Source organism: Fundulus heteroclitus, chromosome 1 (genome assembly GCF_011125445.2).
Source record: "Fundulus heteroclitus isolate FHET01 chromosome 1, MU-UCD_Fhet_4.1, whole genome shotgun sequence".
NCBI lineage: Eukaryota > Metazoa > Chordata > Actinopteri > Cyprinodontiformes > Fundulidae > Fundulus > Fundulus heteroclitus.
Window position 1 is genome coordinate 16834902 of NC_046361.1, and position 12410 is coordinate 16847311.

Below are 12410 nucleotides of genomic sequence, written 5' to 3' on the forward strand. Positions count from 1 at the left end.
CATACCAATTTAAAATTTAATCAGTCAGACTTCAATTAGTGCAATTATTTAAATTTCATACTTTGTTGTGCGATACATGATGTATTGCACAGTTAAATTATGGGACAATAAATCCACGGGTTGAGTGACAAATTGTTAATTTATCTAATTGTTTCCGTTATTTAGATTGATTAAAAGGGTGAACAGAGCCTTAATTCCCTGTTTTGAAAATTGTTCTTCATTTACAGCCATTGTTGAATTTTGATTCCCATCATCTTGGGCTGTGTGTTATCCCTTTTGTAAAGACTTATTTTACAAAAACAATCTCTAAAGCAGTAGCTAAAATAAAATGACCCATGACTTCTGGCTTGTATTACGCAGATGCTGTTTCTCTGATGTTTTATCTTAACTGAGGTTTCTAGGAGCAAGTGGAAAAATGCTAACATTTCTCTTGTCAGATTAACAAAACTGACCTCAGCAGCATGTTTTCAGAGTTAAGCTTTTTCCCAGTTCAAATGTAATCTTGTCCAACCAGATACTCATGAACACATCTAGCTCAGGTCTAAAGGTATCTACAGTGCCTTAGAAAAAGTATTTGTACCCCTTAAACTTTTTTTGCAGTCCGTGACTTTACAAGCCCCAAACTTTGTTGTATTTTGTTGGGATTATTATGCAATGGAGCAACAGAAAGTAGTGCATGGTTCTGAACTGCAAGCAGTATTCCGACAGTTTCAGCTCCAGCAGTCAGACAGGATGGGAAGTGACGGTGAACATAAATTTTCAAGTCCTGCCATACATTTTTAATTGGATTTAGGTTGGTACTTTGACTAAGCCATTATAACAGGGGAATGTGCTTTAATCTAAACAATTTAATTGTACCTTAGACTGTATGTTTAGGGTCGTTGTCTTGTAGGAAAGTCTACCTCCTCTTCGGGCTAAAGTGTTTTGCAGCCTATATATTTTTTATACAATTGTATATAAATATTACATGTTACTTTATATTCTAATTGCATTTTCTCCAAACTTTTATCCCTGATCTGTGTGGTCTCTTCCTTGGTCTTCATGGTGATGTTTGCTGACTAAGGTTATCTAACAATTTTGTAGAGGTCTTAATAACACCACATTTGAAGGAGTTGTACTGAGGCTGCTTCATGCAATCAGATGCTGTGGATTTTATTGAGGAGCAATTGAGTGCATTCTAAATAACAAATTTGCATCAATATTTTTCAAATTTAATTTGTAAATATGTTTTAAACCATGCACCGTTTTCTTTTTACTTCCTGAATATGCGTAATTTCATGTGGGTTTGTCACATAAAACCTTTTTAAAATACATTGGTTATAATGTGACAAAATGGGAAAATAGCTAAACAGGTAACACAATTTTTTGCTTTGACTTTGCTCTGTTTCAAAATAGGTTGTTTACTGGGAGGATGACACAAAACCAGAAACGATGGGGAAGGTTAGAGTGCCTTGGAACCAGACCTCAGTCACAGTAAACAACTTGGCAGGAAACACCCAGTATTTTTTAACGGTTAGCGCCTTCAACACAGCGGGCACTGGCCCATTCCTCCCTGCAATCAATGTCACAACAAAAAAGCCACGTAAGTTGCACAGCGTTTTGTAACAGTAATCGTTTTGCAAAAAGCCTGTGTTCGCTTTGAGTCAGGGCTTTTCTTAGTTCGCCGCAATAACAATATCCTACGCTAATATTGTTTTTTAAATATAGCCTGATGTAGTAATGTCATGATTCAGTATGCAGGTAATACAATCATTTGTTTCTATGCCCACACTTTGACATAAATCACTTTTATATCATGCAGCGCCTGCCCAGCCACCGCTGAATATAGAATGGACCCTAATTGGCTCTCAGCTGTCTCTTTACTGGGAGCCTGTGGCGGCGATGGAGTCAGAGTCAGAAGTTACAGGATATCAAGTGAGTTGCTCCGCGCTTGATGATAGCACGCTTATTAATGCCGCGCATTAGGCGGCGAGAACGGAGCCTGCTGGAAGGATACATATTTACATTGTGTCTCGTCCCTCGTTTCCCCCTCCCCTCGCTCAGCTTTCATTCTGGAGACAGAGACACAAAGAAGTAAACACGTTCACGACGGCCAATTCAACAGCGGACCTGACCCTCCCCGACAACGACGATGACTACATCATTTGCGTACAGACGCTGAGTGAGGGAGGACTGGGTCCATCCTCAGATCCCATTAGGATCCACAGACTGAGTAAGTTGTTGTTGTTTTTTCATATTCTATCTAGTTGAAAAAGCAAAAGAGGTGTACTCCCAGTTTGCCCGCTCTTGCTTTGGAGACATAAGTAAATTTGACATATTAATCTTATAGTGTCTCAGGGTCTATATCTGATTTTTTTTATGGGTTTTATGAATGAAGTCACTCAACACGTTTTAATTCAGACAGGGACATTTTGTCCTGCGTTAACTCAACAGTACTAATGTCCCTTGCCACCCTCATTTGGCTCTACTGGGCTCATGTTTTGCTGAAATATGCAGCGCCATCCATCTCTGTCCCCAGCTCTCTTTTTACTAGGAGCTATTACTGTCTCTTGGAGCTCCAGGGGGGCTCGTTTTCCCCTCTAAATGCTTCTTTACATTGTTGGAAGTTCTGTGTTGAATCCCTTAAAAACAGCAGTTCAGGGAGACGGAGTTAGTTACATGCTGGCTTTTCTTTTTAATAAACACTTCTTTTCCTTTTTCTTTTGGACACAAAGTGAAAGCTGTGTGCAAAAACACATTAGCAGGGAAAACATAAAGTGGTGTTTACAGAAGGTGGATTCTCTGAAAGTAGTTCAGAATGCTTCCCGGGCATCATTTATGCATGTTTTTCTTTCTCTGGGGAAGATTTTTCTGTGGACATTATTTCATTATTAAGAAGAAGCCAGCAGCACATAGCTGTTAATTTAGTCACAAATGTCATAAAAATGTTGGGTATTGGAATCAAACTCAATCACATCCCTGGTCCCATGAATGAGTTGTATTACATTTAAAAGGGCCTGTTTGTATTTTCTTTCCAGTGAGTTTTTAGTTGTCAGTTGCACACAGCAGGATCTCCTTTATTCTTTATGTACATTGAGAACAATAAGTCATCCCGGGAACTCGATTTAATGACATTTACTAACCGCAAAAACCAATACCAGGCTTTGTCTTTTTAATTTTGCTGTTTATACTGTTTATTTTTTCCAAAACAAACGTTATTGAGTGCTGTTTAGCAGAGCAGTCAAACTACTGAATGTAACTATTTTAGTAAAGAAACACATACTTTTAAGTTTTAATTGTAGAGCAGCTACACTAGACTGAATGTAGGTATAGATTTCTAGCCTAAAAGGTTGTGCTTATTGTTTTTGCCTTTCTCTTGCACAAACACTGGGAACACTGTAGTGTGTCTTGTCAATTAACATGTGTCAATTAACAGCACTGCTGGTGTGCCACCATTGATGCTAATGCTTAGCCAGACAGTGGATTCCCGCTCTAGAAGACAACCGAAGCTCAAAACTCTCCTAACATAGCAAACCATGCCTGAATCAGTGGGTTCTAAATTTAAATACTTTTGCTTGAGACTTGTTTAGTTTCTTTATATTTCCTCAAAATGTACCGAAAGAAGGCAGGCGTTCAATTTCTAATCTGTTTGTTTTTTTTTGCTTGATTTGTTTGTTTGTTTGTTTTATAAGCTTCCATCTGATCCTGATTTTTACCAATATCATATTTCTCTTTAGGAACTGTTTTCAAACAGCTTCTGATCTACCTGCCATGACCGCTCATTAACTACTTATATCAGGAGCAGATGTGACTCTACGCCACATGCTTTAAATTGCTGTTTTACTAATTTTTTTAAAAACAGACAAAATGATTTTAACCTTTATTTTTTGGCACTAGTTGCATTTGCTCACATTGTTTCATACAGAAAATGGACAAAAAGAGAGGATAGCAAAATCAAACCCGAGAGGGGATGGGGCACCTGCTCTGCCTCTGTGCCATGTGCTGCCCCAGCCAGGAGTTACTATTTCAAACTATGTTTTTCATAATGTTAGTGATTAGCATTGATTAGTGCAGTTAGCATTAATAACCGTATACATCAATCTCTGTGTATACTCCATAGAAAATATAGATGCTTAGTTCAACTTAGTCATTGGACGTGGATCTAGTGGACCATATCACCCGGAATATATTGTGGAGAACAATACAGTTATAACAAACAAAGAAGAAATTGCAAATGGGTTTAATGATTTTTTTGTTAATGTAGGACCAGAACTTGCTAGGAAAATTCCAATTGAAGACGATTGGTGCAGTGAATTAATAAATAACAATTTCAATTCAATGTTTTTGGCCCCTACAAATGAACAAGAGGTTTTGAGTGTATTTAAAAAATGTAAAAACAAAAAGTCACGTGACATAGATGACTTAGACATGAGATTGGTTCGAGGGGTGGCGGAAGAAATCATCAAACCATTTACACACATTTGCAATCTATCCTTCCAAAATGGACTCTTTCCCAATAGAATGAAAACTGCTAAAGTAATCCCACTCTTCAAATCTGGAAATAAGAATACTTTCACCAACTTTCGTCCGGTTTCACTCTTGCCACAGTTTTCTAAAATCTTAGAAAAATTATTTGATTGTCGGCTTCGCAGTTTCATAGAACAAAATAAATTGTTAACCGAAAGCCAGTATGGGTTCAGACAAAATAGGTCCACATCACTTGCATTAATTGATTTAATTGAAAGCATTACAGATGGCATTGATAAACGTAAATTTGTTTTGGGAATTTTTATTGATTTACAGAAGGCATTTGACACTATTGATCACAGTTTACTATTAAAAAAGCTGGAAAGGTATGGCATCAGAGGGTTACCTAACAAGTGGTTGCAGAGCTATTTGGAGGATAGAAAGCAAATTTTACAGTTTGGAAAACATAAATCTGGGCTCAGGGGCATAACATGTGGAGTACCGCAGGGCTCCATTTTGGGTCCAACTTTATTTATTATGTATATAAACGATATTAGCAATGTGTCTTCCGTTATGAAGTTTGTACTTTTTGCGGATGATACTAGTATTGTATGCACTGGAGACAACTTGGAGCAACTTTTGGCACAAGCAACAATCGAAATGAACAAGTTAAAGAAATGGTTCAACAACAATAAATTATCACTAAATTTGAAAAAGACTAAACTAATGTTATTTGGCAAACGGAAAACTAATGTACCAATTGAAATTATTATTGATAATGTAAGCATAGAGAGGGTTAAAAAAAATACTTTTTTGGGTGTGATTATAGATGAGACATTGTCCTGGAAAGATCACATTAATTATTTGCGCACAAAAGTTGCAAAATGTGTGGGAGTGATGAACAGAGTACGTCACTTCCTCAGTCAAAATGCATTGTTCCTCTTGTATCATTCACTTGTTATGTCATATCTGAATTATTGTATTGAAGTTTGGGGAAACAACTTTAAGACCAATCTTCAGCCCCTGGTTACACTACAAAAAAGAGCTATTCGAATTGCTCATAAAGTAAATTATTTACATCCCACTAATTTATTGTTTCTAAATTCTTCCAATTTAAAATTGTTTGATCTTGTAAATTTAAGGACTGCGCAAATAATGTTTAGAGCGTCAACTGGCTCTCTTTCAGATAATGTCTTAAAACTTTTTCAGGAGCGGGAGGCACTTAGCACTTATAATCTTAGAGGCGAAAATCAATTATACCAACCAAAAGTAAGAACTACATTGAAATCAATGTGCATCTCAAGTCGTGGTGTCACCCTCTGGAATAGTTTATCGGAGGAACAAAAGTGTTGTGAAAACATAAATCTTTTTAAAAAAATATTTAAGCGGGATGTCCTGAGAAAATACCTGGAAGAGAGTGAGTGATGTTCTAAGAGGGTGGTGTGGTGTAGGGAAGGAGATAGTTGGGCCAGTGTGTTGTCTTGTATGCATGAGTGTGGATGTGTCGTTTGTCTTTGTCTTGTCGTTTGCAGGTCTTGGGAGTGTCCCTGGGATGAGCGGGAGGGGATTGGACATGTATAAGCTTTTGCTTCTTCCATCCCCCTTTCAAGCCATGCATCTGTATTGTTTATCAGTATATGTATTGTAAAATGTGTGCAGGTTTGAAATAAACTTTTGAATTGAAAACTCTGAGATGTCCAACATCCAGAACAGACAGGAGTTGAATTTAACAACTTTGTTCACGCTTGCTGGTATCTGATGAAGTTGGCTCCAGGTCACTTTGGTCCTAAACCTGCTTGACAAAACGTGCCCAAAGTGGGCATGAGTGGATGTCCATTTTGTACACGAAAAAGTCAAAAAGAAAGGCCTAACGCTGCAAAAGTACAAGAACAACAATAGATTAAAATGAGCAGCACCGGGCAAAGTCTTGCTCTCAGTTTTTGCAACCTGAAAGAAACTCCAGCATGCCTATGTAGAAAAAAGTTTCCTTTTTAAATAGCTTTCTTACAGCTTTTGTGCTTCCTCTGGCTTACGTCTTTTTTAAAAACCTCACAGATACTGAAAATACCTGTCTTTGTAAAGGCTTTTGTAAAGGCTTCAAACAGACTCCGGACCTGTAAATGACACAAAACAATGAGAAGGTTTAAAGCTTCGTAGGGCGTCTGAAAAGAACTCCAGCTAACTTCCTGACAGCTCCTCTGGAGGAGATACAGGACAGATTGTTAACCAGTTACTGGAGCAACACCACAGGCTTGTTTTTTTGTTTTTTTGCTTATTTCATTTTACAACATTTATGAGTTGTAAATTGTGCCAATCAGAGAGAGAAAAAGATAGGACAAACATTTTATTATTTACCTGTCACAATAATAAATTAGGATGAGTAAAACGGAGGAATTATCAAAACAAATTCGGTGTGATTGTAATAAAAAAAAGGAGATTATACTTGATTTATCACTACATCATGTCCTCATCTCCTCTTTGCGTTTTATATGTCATTGTTTCCTGCTATGTTTCTGAAGGAATACTGGTTTAGTTGGACCTCACCAGGCTGGTGCTTGGCCTCATCAGTGTGGGTCTAAGTCTGGTCAAAATATTTTTACAGGCTTGAGCTCATGTACATCAGTTTGCAAAAGAATAAAAGTCTGCATGGTAGCAGACCTTTTGGATCATTTTAGGCAAGCAAGATACATGTTGATTTTAAACTAAATGCAGTGAGGCTTACAAATGAGTTTTAGATTATCTAACTGAAAGCTCAGGGCCGGTAGCACATGCCAATAGTTAAATAAAAATGGAAAAATCTGTACCTGGTAAGAACTCTGTTGTCCTTTGTGTAAGCCACTGACATCATATTTTATAAATTATATGTGATCTAATAAGGGACATTTGACAGATAAAAAGTACCTTTAGAAAACAATGTCTTTCAAGAAGATATTAAACATGCTTTTCATTAAGCCCACATTTCTATATTGAAAAAGTTGTTGCATAGGTCTGATGTAATATTCTAATCCTAAATATCATGTTTTCATTAGTTGTAAGCATAAAATCCTCCTAATTAACCAAAATAAAAGCTTGAAAACAGGCTTGCTTGTATGTAATTACTTGTATGTAATGTGCTTCACTTAGTCAATTGAGCTACTGAATTAAATTAACTTCTCAATAATGCTCTATTTTATTGACTATGAATGTAGTTAACCAGGAATAATCTAGTTGTCTGCCTCACGGACAACAACAAGTAGTTCTTCATATCAGTGTGTGAAATGTTTGGTAACCTAAGCACTCAAAATGCAGACATTTGCTCCTTTTTTTCAGTTAGATTTCAAATGTAAGTGCTTTGAATACATACTTTCTCTGATATTGTGGTTACTATTGTTACTCCTCAATCTCTGTGGGAATATGCAAGCAGTTCTAAAAGAGTTTCAGGGAGTTTTACAAAGATTCCTTAATACATATAAGATTACCCATGCTGGTCCGGTTCTTGGAGCCTCTTTTTAATAATATTGTGCAGCTGTGGGGCCGAAGCCAGGAATAGTGGTCCGTGCAGTGAGGAGAGCCACTGTTTGTGTTTCACTAAACATGTAGCTGAAGGGAGATAGTGATGAGAGCAACATAGATGGAAAGAGGCAGGAAAGACACTAAAAAGGTGCAGAGAGAAAACCCAAATCCGATGTCCGAGCATAGCGGAGACAGAGTCCAAACAGCAGATAGGTGGCTCAGCATCGAGGCACAGGAACAGGATCAGAAGGCTAAAACGCCGTGCCCGGAAGTGGCTTCAGATGATCAGGCAGAGTTATTTCAGCAAAGAGCAACAGTTACAAGTCATAAAAACTCAGAGCACCTACAGTCACAGATGATGTGCATTCAAGTGCAGCTGTGTGAACATAGAACAAAACCCTCACAAGCTTTGACTCTTCTTCCAGTTCCCACACCGAAGAATGTTAGGTTAGACAATGACCAGGTAGTGAGCCAGGTAAAGTATTCAGTTTTAAAGGTTTTAACCAGCTGACCACAAAGTCTTTGGCGATCGGTGAAAATCGACCAGTACCAGTTAGAAGAAGGGGTTTGGTGCTACTTTAAACTGCATGTAGGCTGCTGGTTTTATCAGTACCTAATAAGCTACGCCTTTGATTCTGACAAATTATTTTGAAATAACCTCAAGGGGGTAAGAATAAAGTATTATAACAGCAAAGAGGACTGGCACGTTTCTGGGGAGATAAAAATATATCTGCATGAGCCAGAAATATCCTGAGTAAAAAAAATGTTTTTTTTTTTTTTTTTTTTTTTTTGTTTTTGGACTGAAAAGCCCAGACACAGAAGAGAGAGGTAAAGGACAACGAAAGAAAAAAAAAAAAAAAAAAAACAGAATGCAGGTTTTGGTGGTACAGATTAACCTACTACATGATAGGCTAGAATGTAAAAGGAAGGAAAACTGTTCTATTGAACTTTTTGTCTATCAGTGTCATGTCTATCAGTCCATATATATATTGTAAGTGAATTATTGTCCAGCCCTATTGTGGGTCATTTGGGCTACAACAGAGCGAGAGAAAGCTAGACTTTTATCAGATAACAGGGAGGCAGGACTGAGTACATCAATGGGTCTGTTTTATCTTTTTGAGCTTTCATCATTAGTCCATAATGAAACATGCTAGATTTGGGAATGTTGGTAGATCTTTTGAAACCTCAAAGTTAAGGGAAGGCCTTACATTCTCTAAGGAGTACAGAGAGAGACTGCCGTTTTATTAGCTGCCCTATGGTAATTGCTAATATAAAAGGCTGTGTACAGTTTATAACGTCAACTCCTTAATCATCTCATCTTTTTTTAAGGAGTAAAATCCGGTTTTACAATAATTGCCCTCACACACATGCAGACTAATATCGCCTCTGCTGCTGATATAAAGAAGTAAAGACGGCTCACAAGATGAAGACTAGAAAAAAATATCTTGATTCAGTTTGATAAATTGTCTTATATTAGACTTTTTAAAGAGAAATCAGAGCAGCCAGTATCAGTCTTAGCAGCTCAAAGCTTTACAAAAACTGAGGATTAGAAGTAAGCCGCAAAAGTTTGATCCATGTATCTCCGGGACTGACGAATCTCCGTTGACCATGCAAACAGATATAGCCGGAGCACACATTATTTCATGTAGTAACACAAGGAATGTTTGACTGAAAAAACCGATATAAAACTAAACATATCCATGTTTACAACATGCTGAAGCATTCAGGTTTTTTTTTCACTTGAACTATGAGGCTAAGCTCAGCTCCAGAAAAAAACAATCCCACACCAGAACCTCTCCTTCACCAAACTTGGCCCAACATTCAAACATGTACCAGTTCTCCTGGCAACCGCCAAACCCAGACTCGTCCTTCAGATAGCCAGATGGAGAAGTAGAGAACGCGCCTCCACTGCTCTAGAGTCCTGTGGTGGCGGGCTTTACTGACAGTTGACTGTGGAATATGTAGGAGTGAGGAAAATTCACGACTGGACTTGTTGCACAAGTGGCATCCTATCACAGAACCACGCTGGAAACTCGCTGAGCTCCTGAGAGCGACCCATTCTTCCACAAATGTTTGTAGGAACAGGCTGCATGCCTAGGTGCTGGATTTTATACACCTGTGGCCATGGAAGGGATTGGAACACCTGATTTTGAACATTTGTGTGGGTGAGCGAATACTGTATATAGTGTATAAATTAAAGCTCTCATGGAAGCAACAGAAAAAAAAAAAAAAAAAAAAAAAAAAAAAAAAAAGAGCAAAAGTAACAGTCAATTTTGAAGGTTTGCCAACATCATCAGTTAAAGCGTATCATAATCTCAATAAATCACAAAATATCACATTAAAGCAAATAAGCAATGTGATGATTTTCCATCGATACAGGTAACGACTGCTACAAAATATTGCCTCCCTTTTTCTGAAAGCTTATTTTGCGAACACGTTTGTATATCTTTCAGATAAGCTGTTGACAACTACTACACTAGAACCTCAGTGGAAAAGAAAATATTAATTTTCGCTCTACAAATAGCACAAATTTACTTAACCTGGCGGTGGTTTTTTATATGGGCAGTTACCCAGGGCAGCATAAGAAAGGGTGGTGCACAAGCACTGGGGTTAAAAAAAAAAAGTATAACTTTTGTGTCAGTTAAAAACCCTCAACAAGTTTTTTATTTCTTTTAATACATATGAAGTTAATCTAGAGTTTGGTCCTCTCTGAGGATAGAGACTAATTTAGGGGCTTTTTTCTGCACTGTGCTGTGTTTCATCCAGCTGCAAATTTAGGTGGATTCCTGTATTTTGATTGGTTTTGGGAGCAGCAGAAGGAGGGGTTTGCTCTCATGCACAAAACTGCCACTTTCATATGTAACGTGTTTCTATATTTGTTGGAATGTTTTCAGCTTTCCAGTAGGTTGAATGTAACTCAGAGTTAAAAACAGTTATATATCTGATTTAATCTAAAGGACTGCATTTTCACCATGTTTCTTTTGTGTGTGTGTTTGTATTGTAGGTATGAGCGCTCGTGGTTCCAAAGCCCTGAGTGTGGACACATCCCCGCTCTCCTTGTTCATCACCATTGCAATATCTACGTTCAGGTCAATGTTGTGACAAGGCCTCTCTCTCTGCTTTGTTTTCCAACATTTTTCTATTGTTGAAAAAAGTAACCAGGCCTTTTTTTTCCCTTGACTCTTGTTTGGAGATGACAGTTTTATTGTGTTCTATAGAAAATATTAGGCAGTGCAATATTGGAGCTTGCTGTCAGCCAAAATTAATTAACATTATATTTGCTTGCCTTTACTTAATCATTTTTTGTATGTGGGTCGGACATTTTTGCCAGTCGGAGAACAATACTACTCCATTTCAGCTCTTTACTTTTAACGCCTAAATAACACAGATGCCTTACTTCCATTCATGTGCCAAAGTAGTTTCAGCCTTCTTTTTGTTAAGGGGATTGCGCCATGCTTTTCTCAGCTTTCAATTTCATGCAGTTTACAATCATTAGCACCCAGTGTACCTTTTGGAGCGCCTCAGTGTGAGATTTTAGTTTTCATCTCAACATTTTTCTGTGCTCCTCTTCATGCCTAAATCAGACCGTTTGAACGTGTTTATTCACACATGCTTGTGCCTTTGAAGACTCTCGCAGTGGCCCCAATTATAGAGACATCCAGCAGCAAACAAAATAATATATTTTTATTATATATATATATCTATATATATATATATATATATATATATATATATATATATATATATATATATATATATATATATATATATATATATATATTGGTCATGTCCAAGGTTATGGTCATAAAACACCCTAGTGTTAACCATTTACCTTATCATTTAGTTTAATTTTGTAAAGTTAAATTTAGGCTCCCTAAGGCTCTAATGCCTGAAGGAATAACTGTAGTGGACTGCCTGCCTACAAATCTGGACTTGGCATCTAGAAACATACCAGGGTGCCTGCAAACAGCAACAGGAGCAGTGGCTGTGGAGAACGAGTGCCAGTGTGTTTTCTTTTTCAAAATTATCCAGCTACTACAGAACTCCAACATTTTTACTTCAAACTAATTTTTTCCTATGAAAATTGTTACACTGTTCTGAATTTATCCTGTTTTCACAGTTAAATATATGACGTGTATTTCACTTCCCTTTTAAAGGAAAGGATGGAAGAGGTGATCTGTGAAACAAAGAGGTTTCAAAACACGGTGCTTCCCTTAGGTTTCCTCCTGAGCAAAAAATCAGCAAATGCAGAGAGAGACAACATTCACTTCAATCTATAGTTAGGAAAACGCAAACTTTCTCAACAGGTCTTACAACAGCTCTTTAGTTTTACTAAGTAGAAATCTTCAATCATGATGAAGCCCCTAACAAACAAGCTTTACTGTTCTGTCCAGTGTTTGAAGGGATAACGTTGTGAATCATAAACTAATAAGCTGTTAGAGTGATTTGAAATTGCATATAATGAGTGATTT

General features: G+C 37.4%; 1 protein-coding gene across 2 annotated transcripts in view; it reads left to right on the forward strand.

Annotated features, from left to right (window-relative positions):
- cntn3a.2 (contactin 3a, tandem duplicate 2) overlaps positions 1-11177 on the forward strand; it is an 84987-nt gene extending 73810 nt beyond the window's left edge. For both annotated transcript variants that reach the window (XM_021322011.2, XM_036136482.1), the window contains exons 21-24: positions 1396-1582; positions 1802-1914; positions 2044-2212; positions 10943-11177. In XM_021322011.2, the coding sequence (XP_021177686.2) occupies positions 1396-1582; positions 1802-1914; positions 2044-2212; positions 10943-11040 (567 nt within the window). In that variant the 3' untranslated portion in view covers positions 11041-11177. The remainder of the gene's footprint in view (positions 1-1395; positions 1583-1801; positions 1915-2043; positions 2213-10942) is intronic.
- Positions 11178-12410: the final 1233 nt, after the last annotated feature.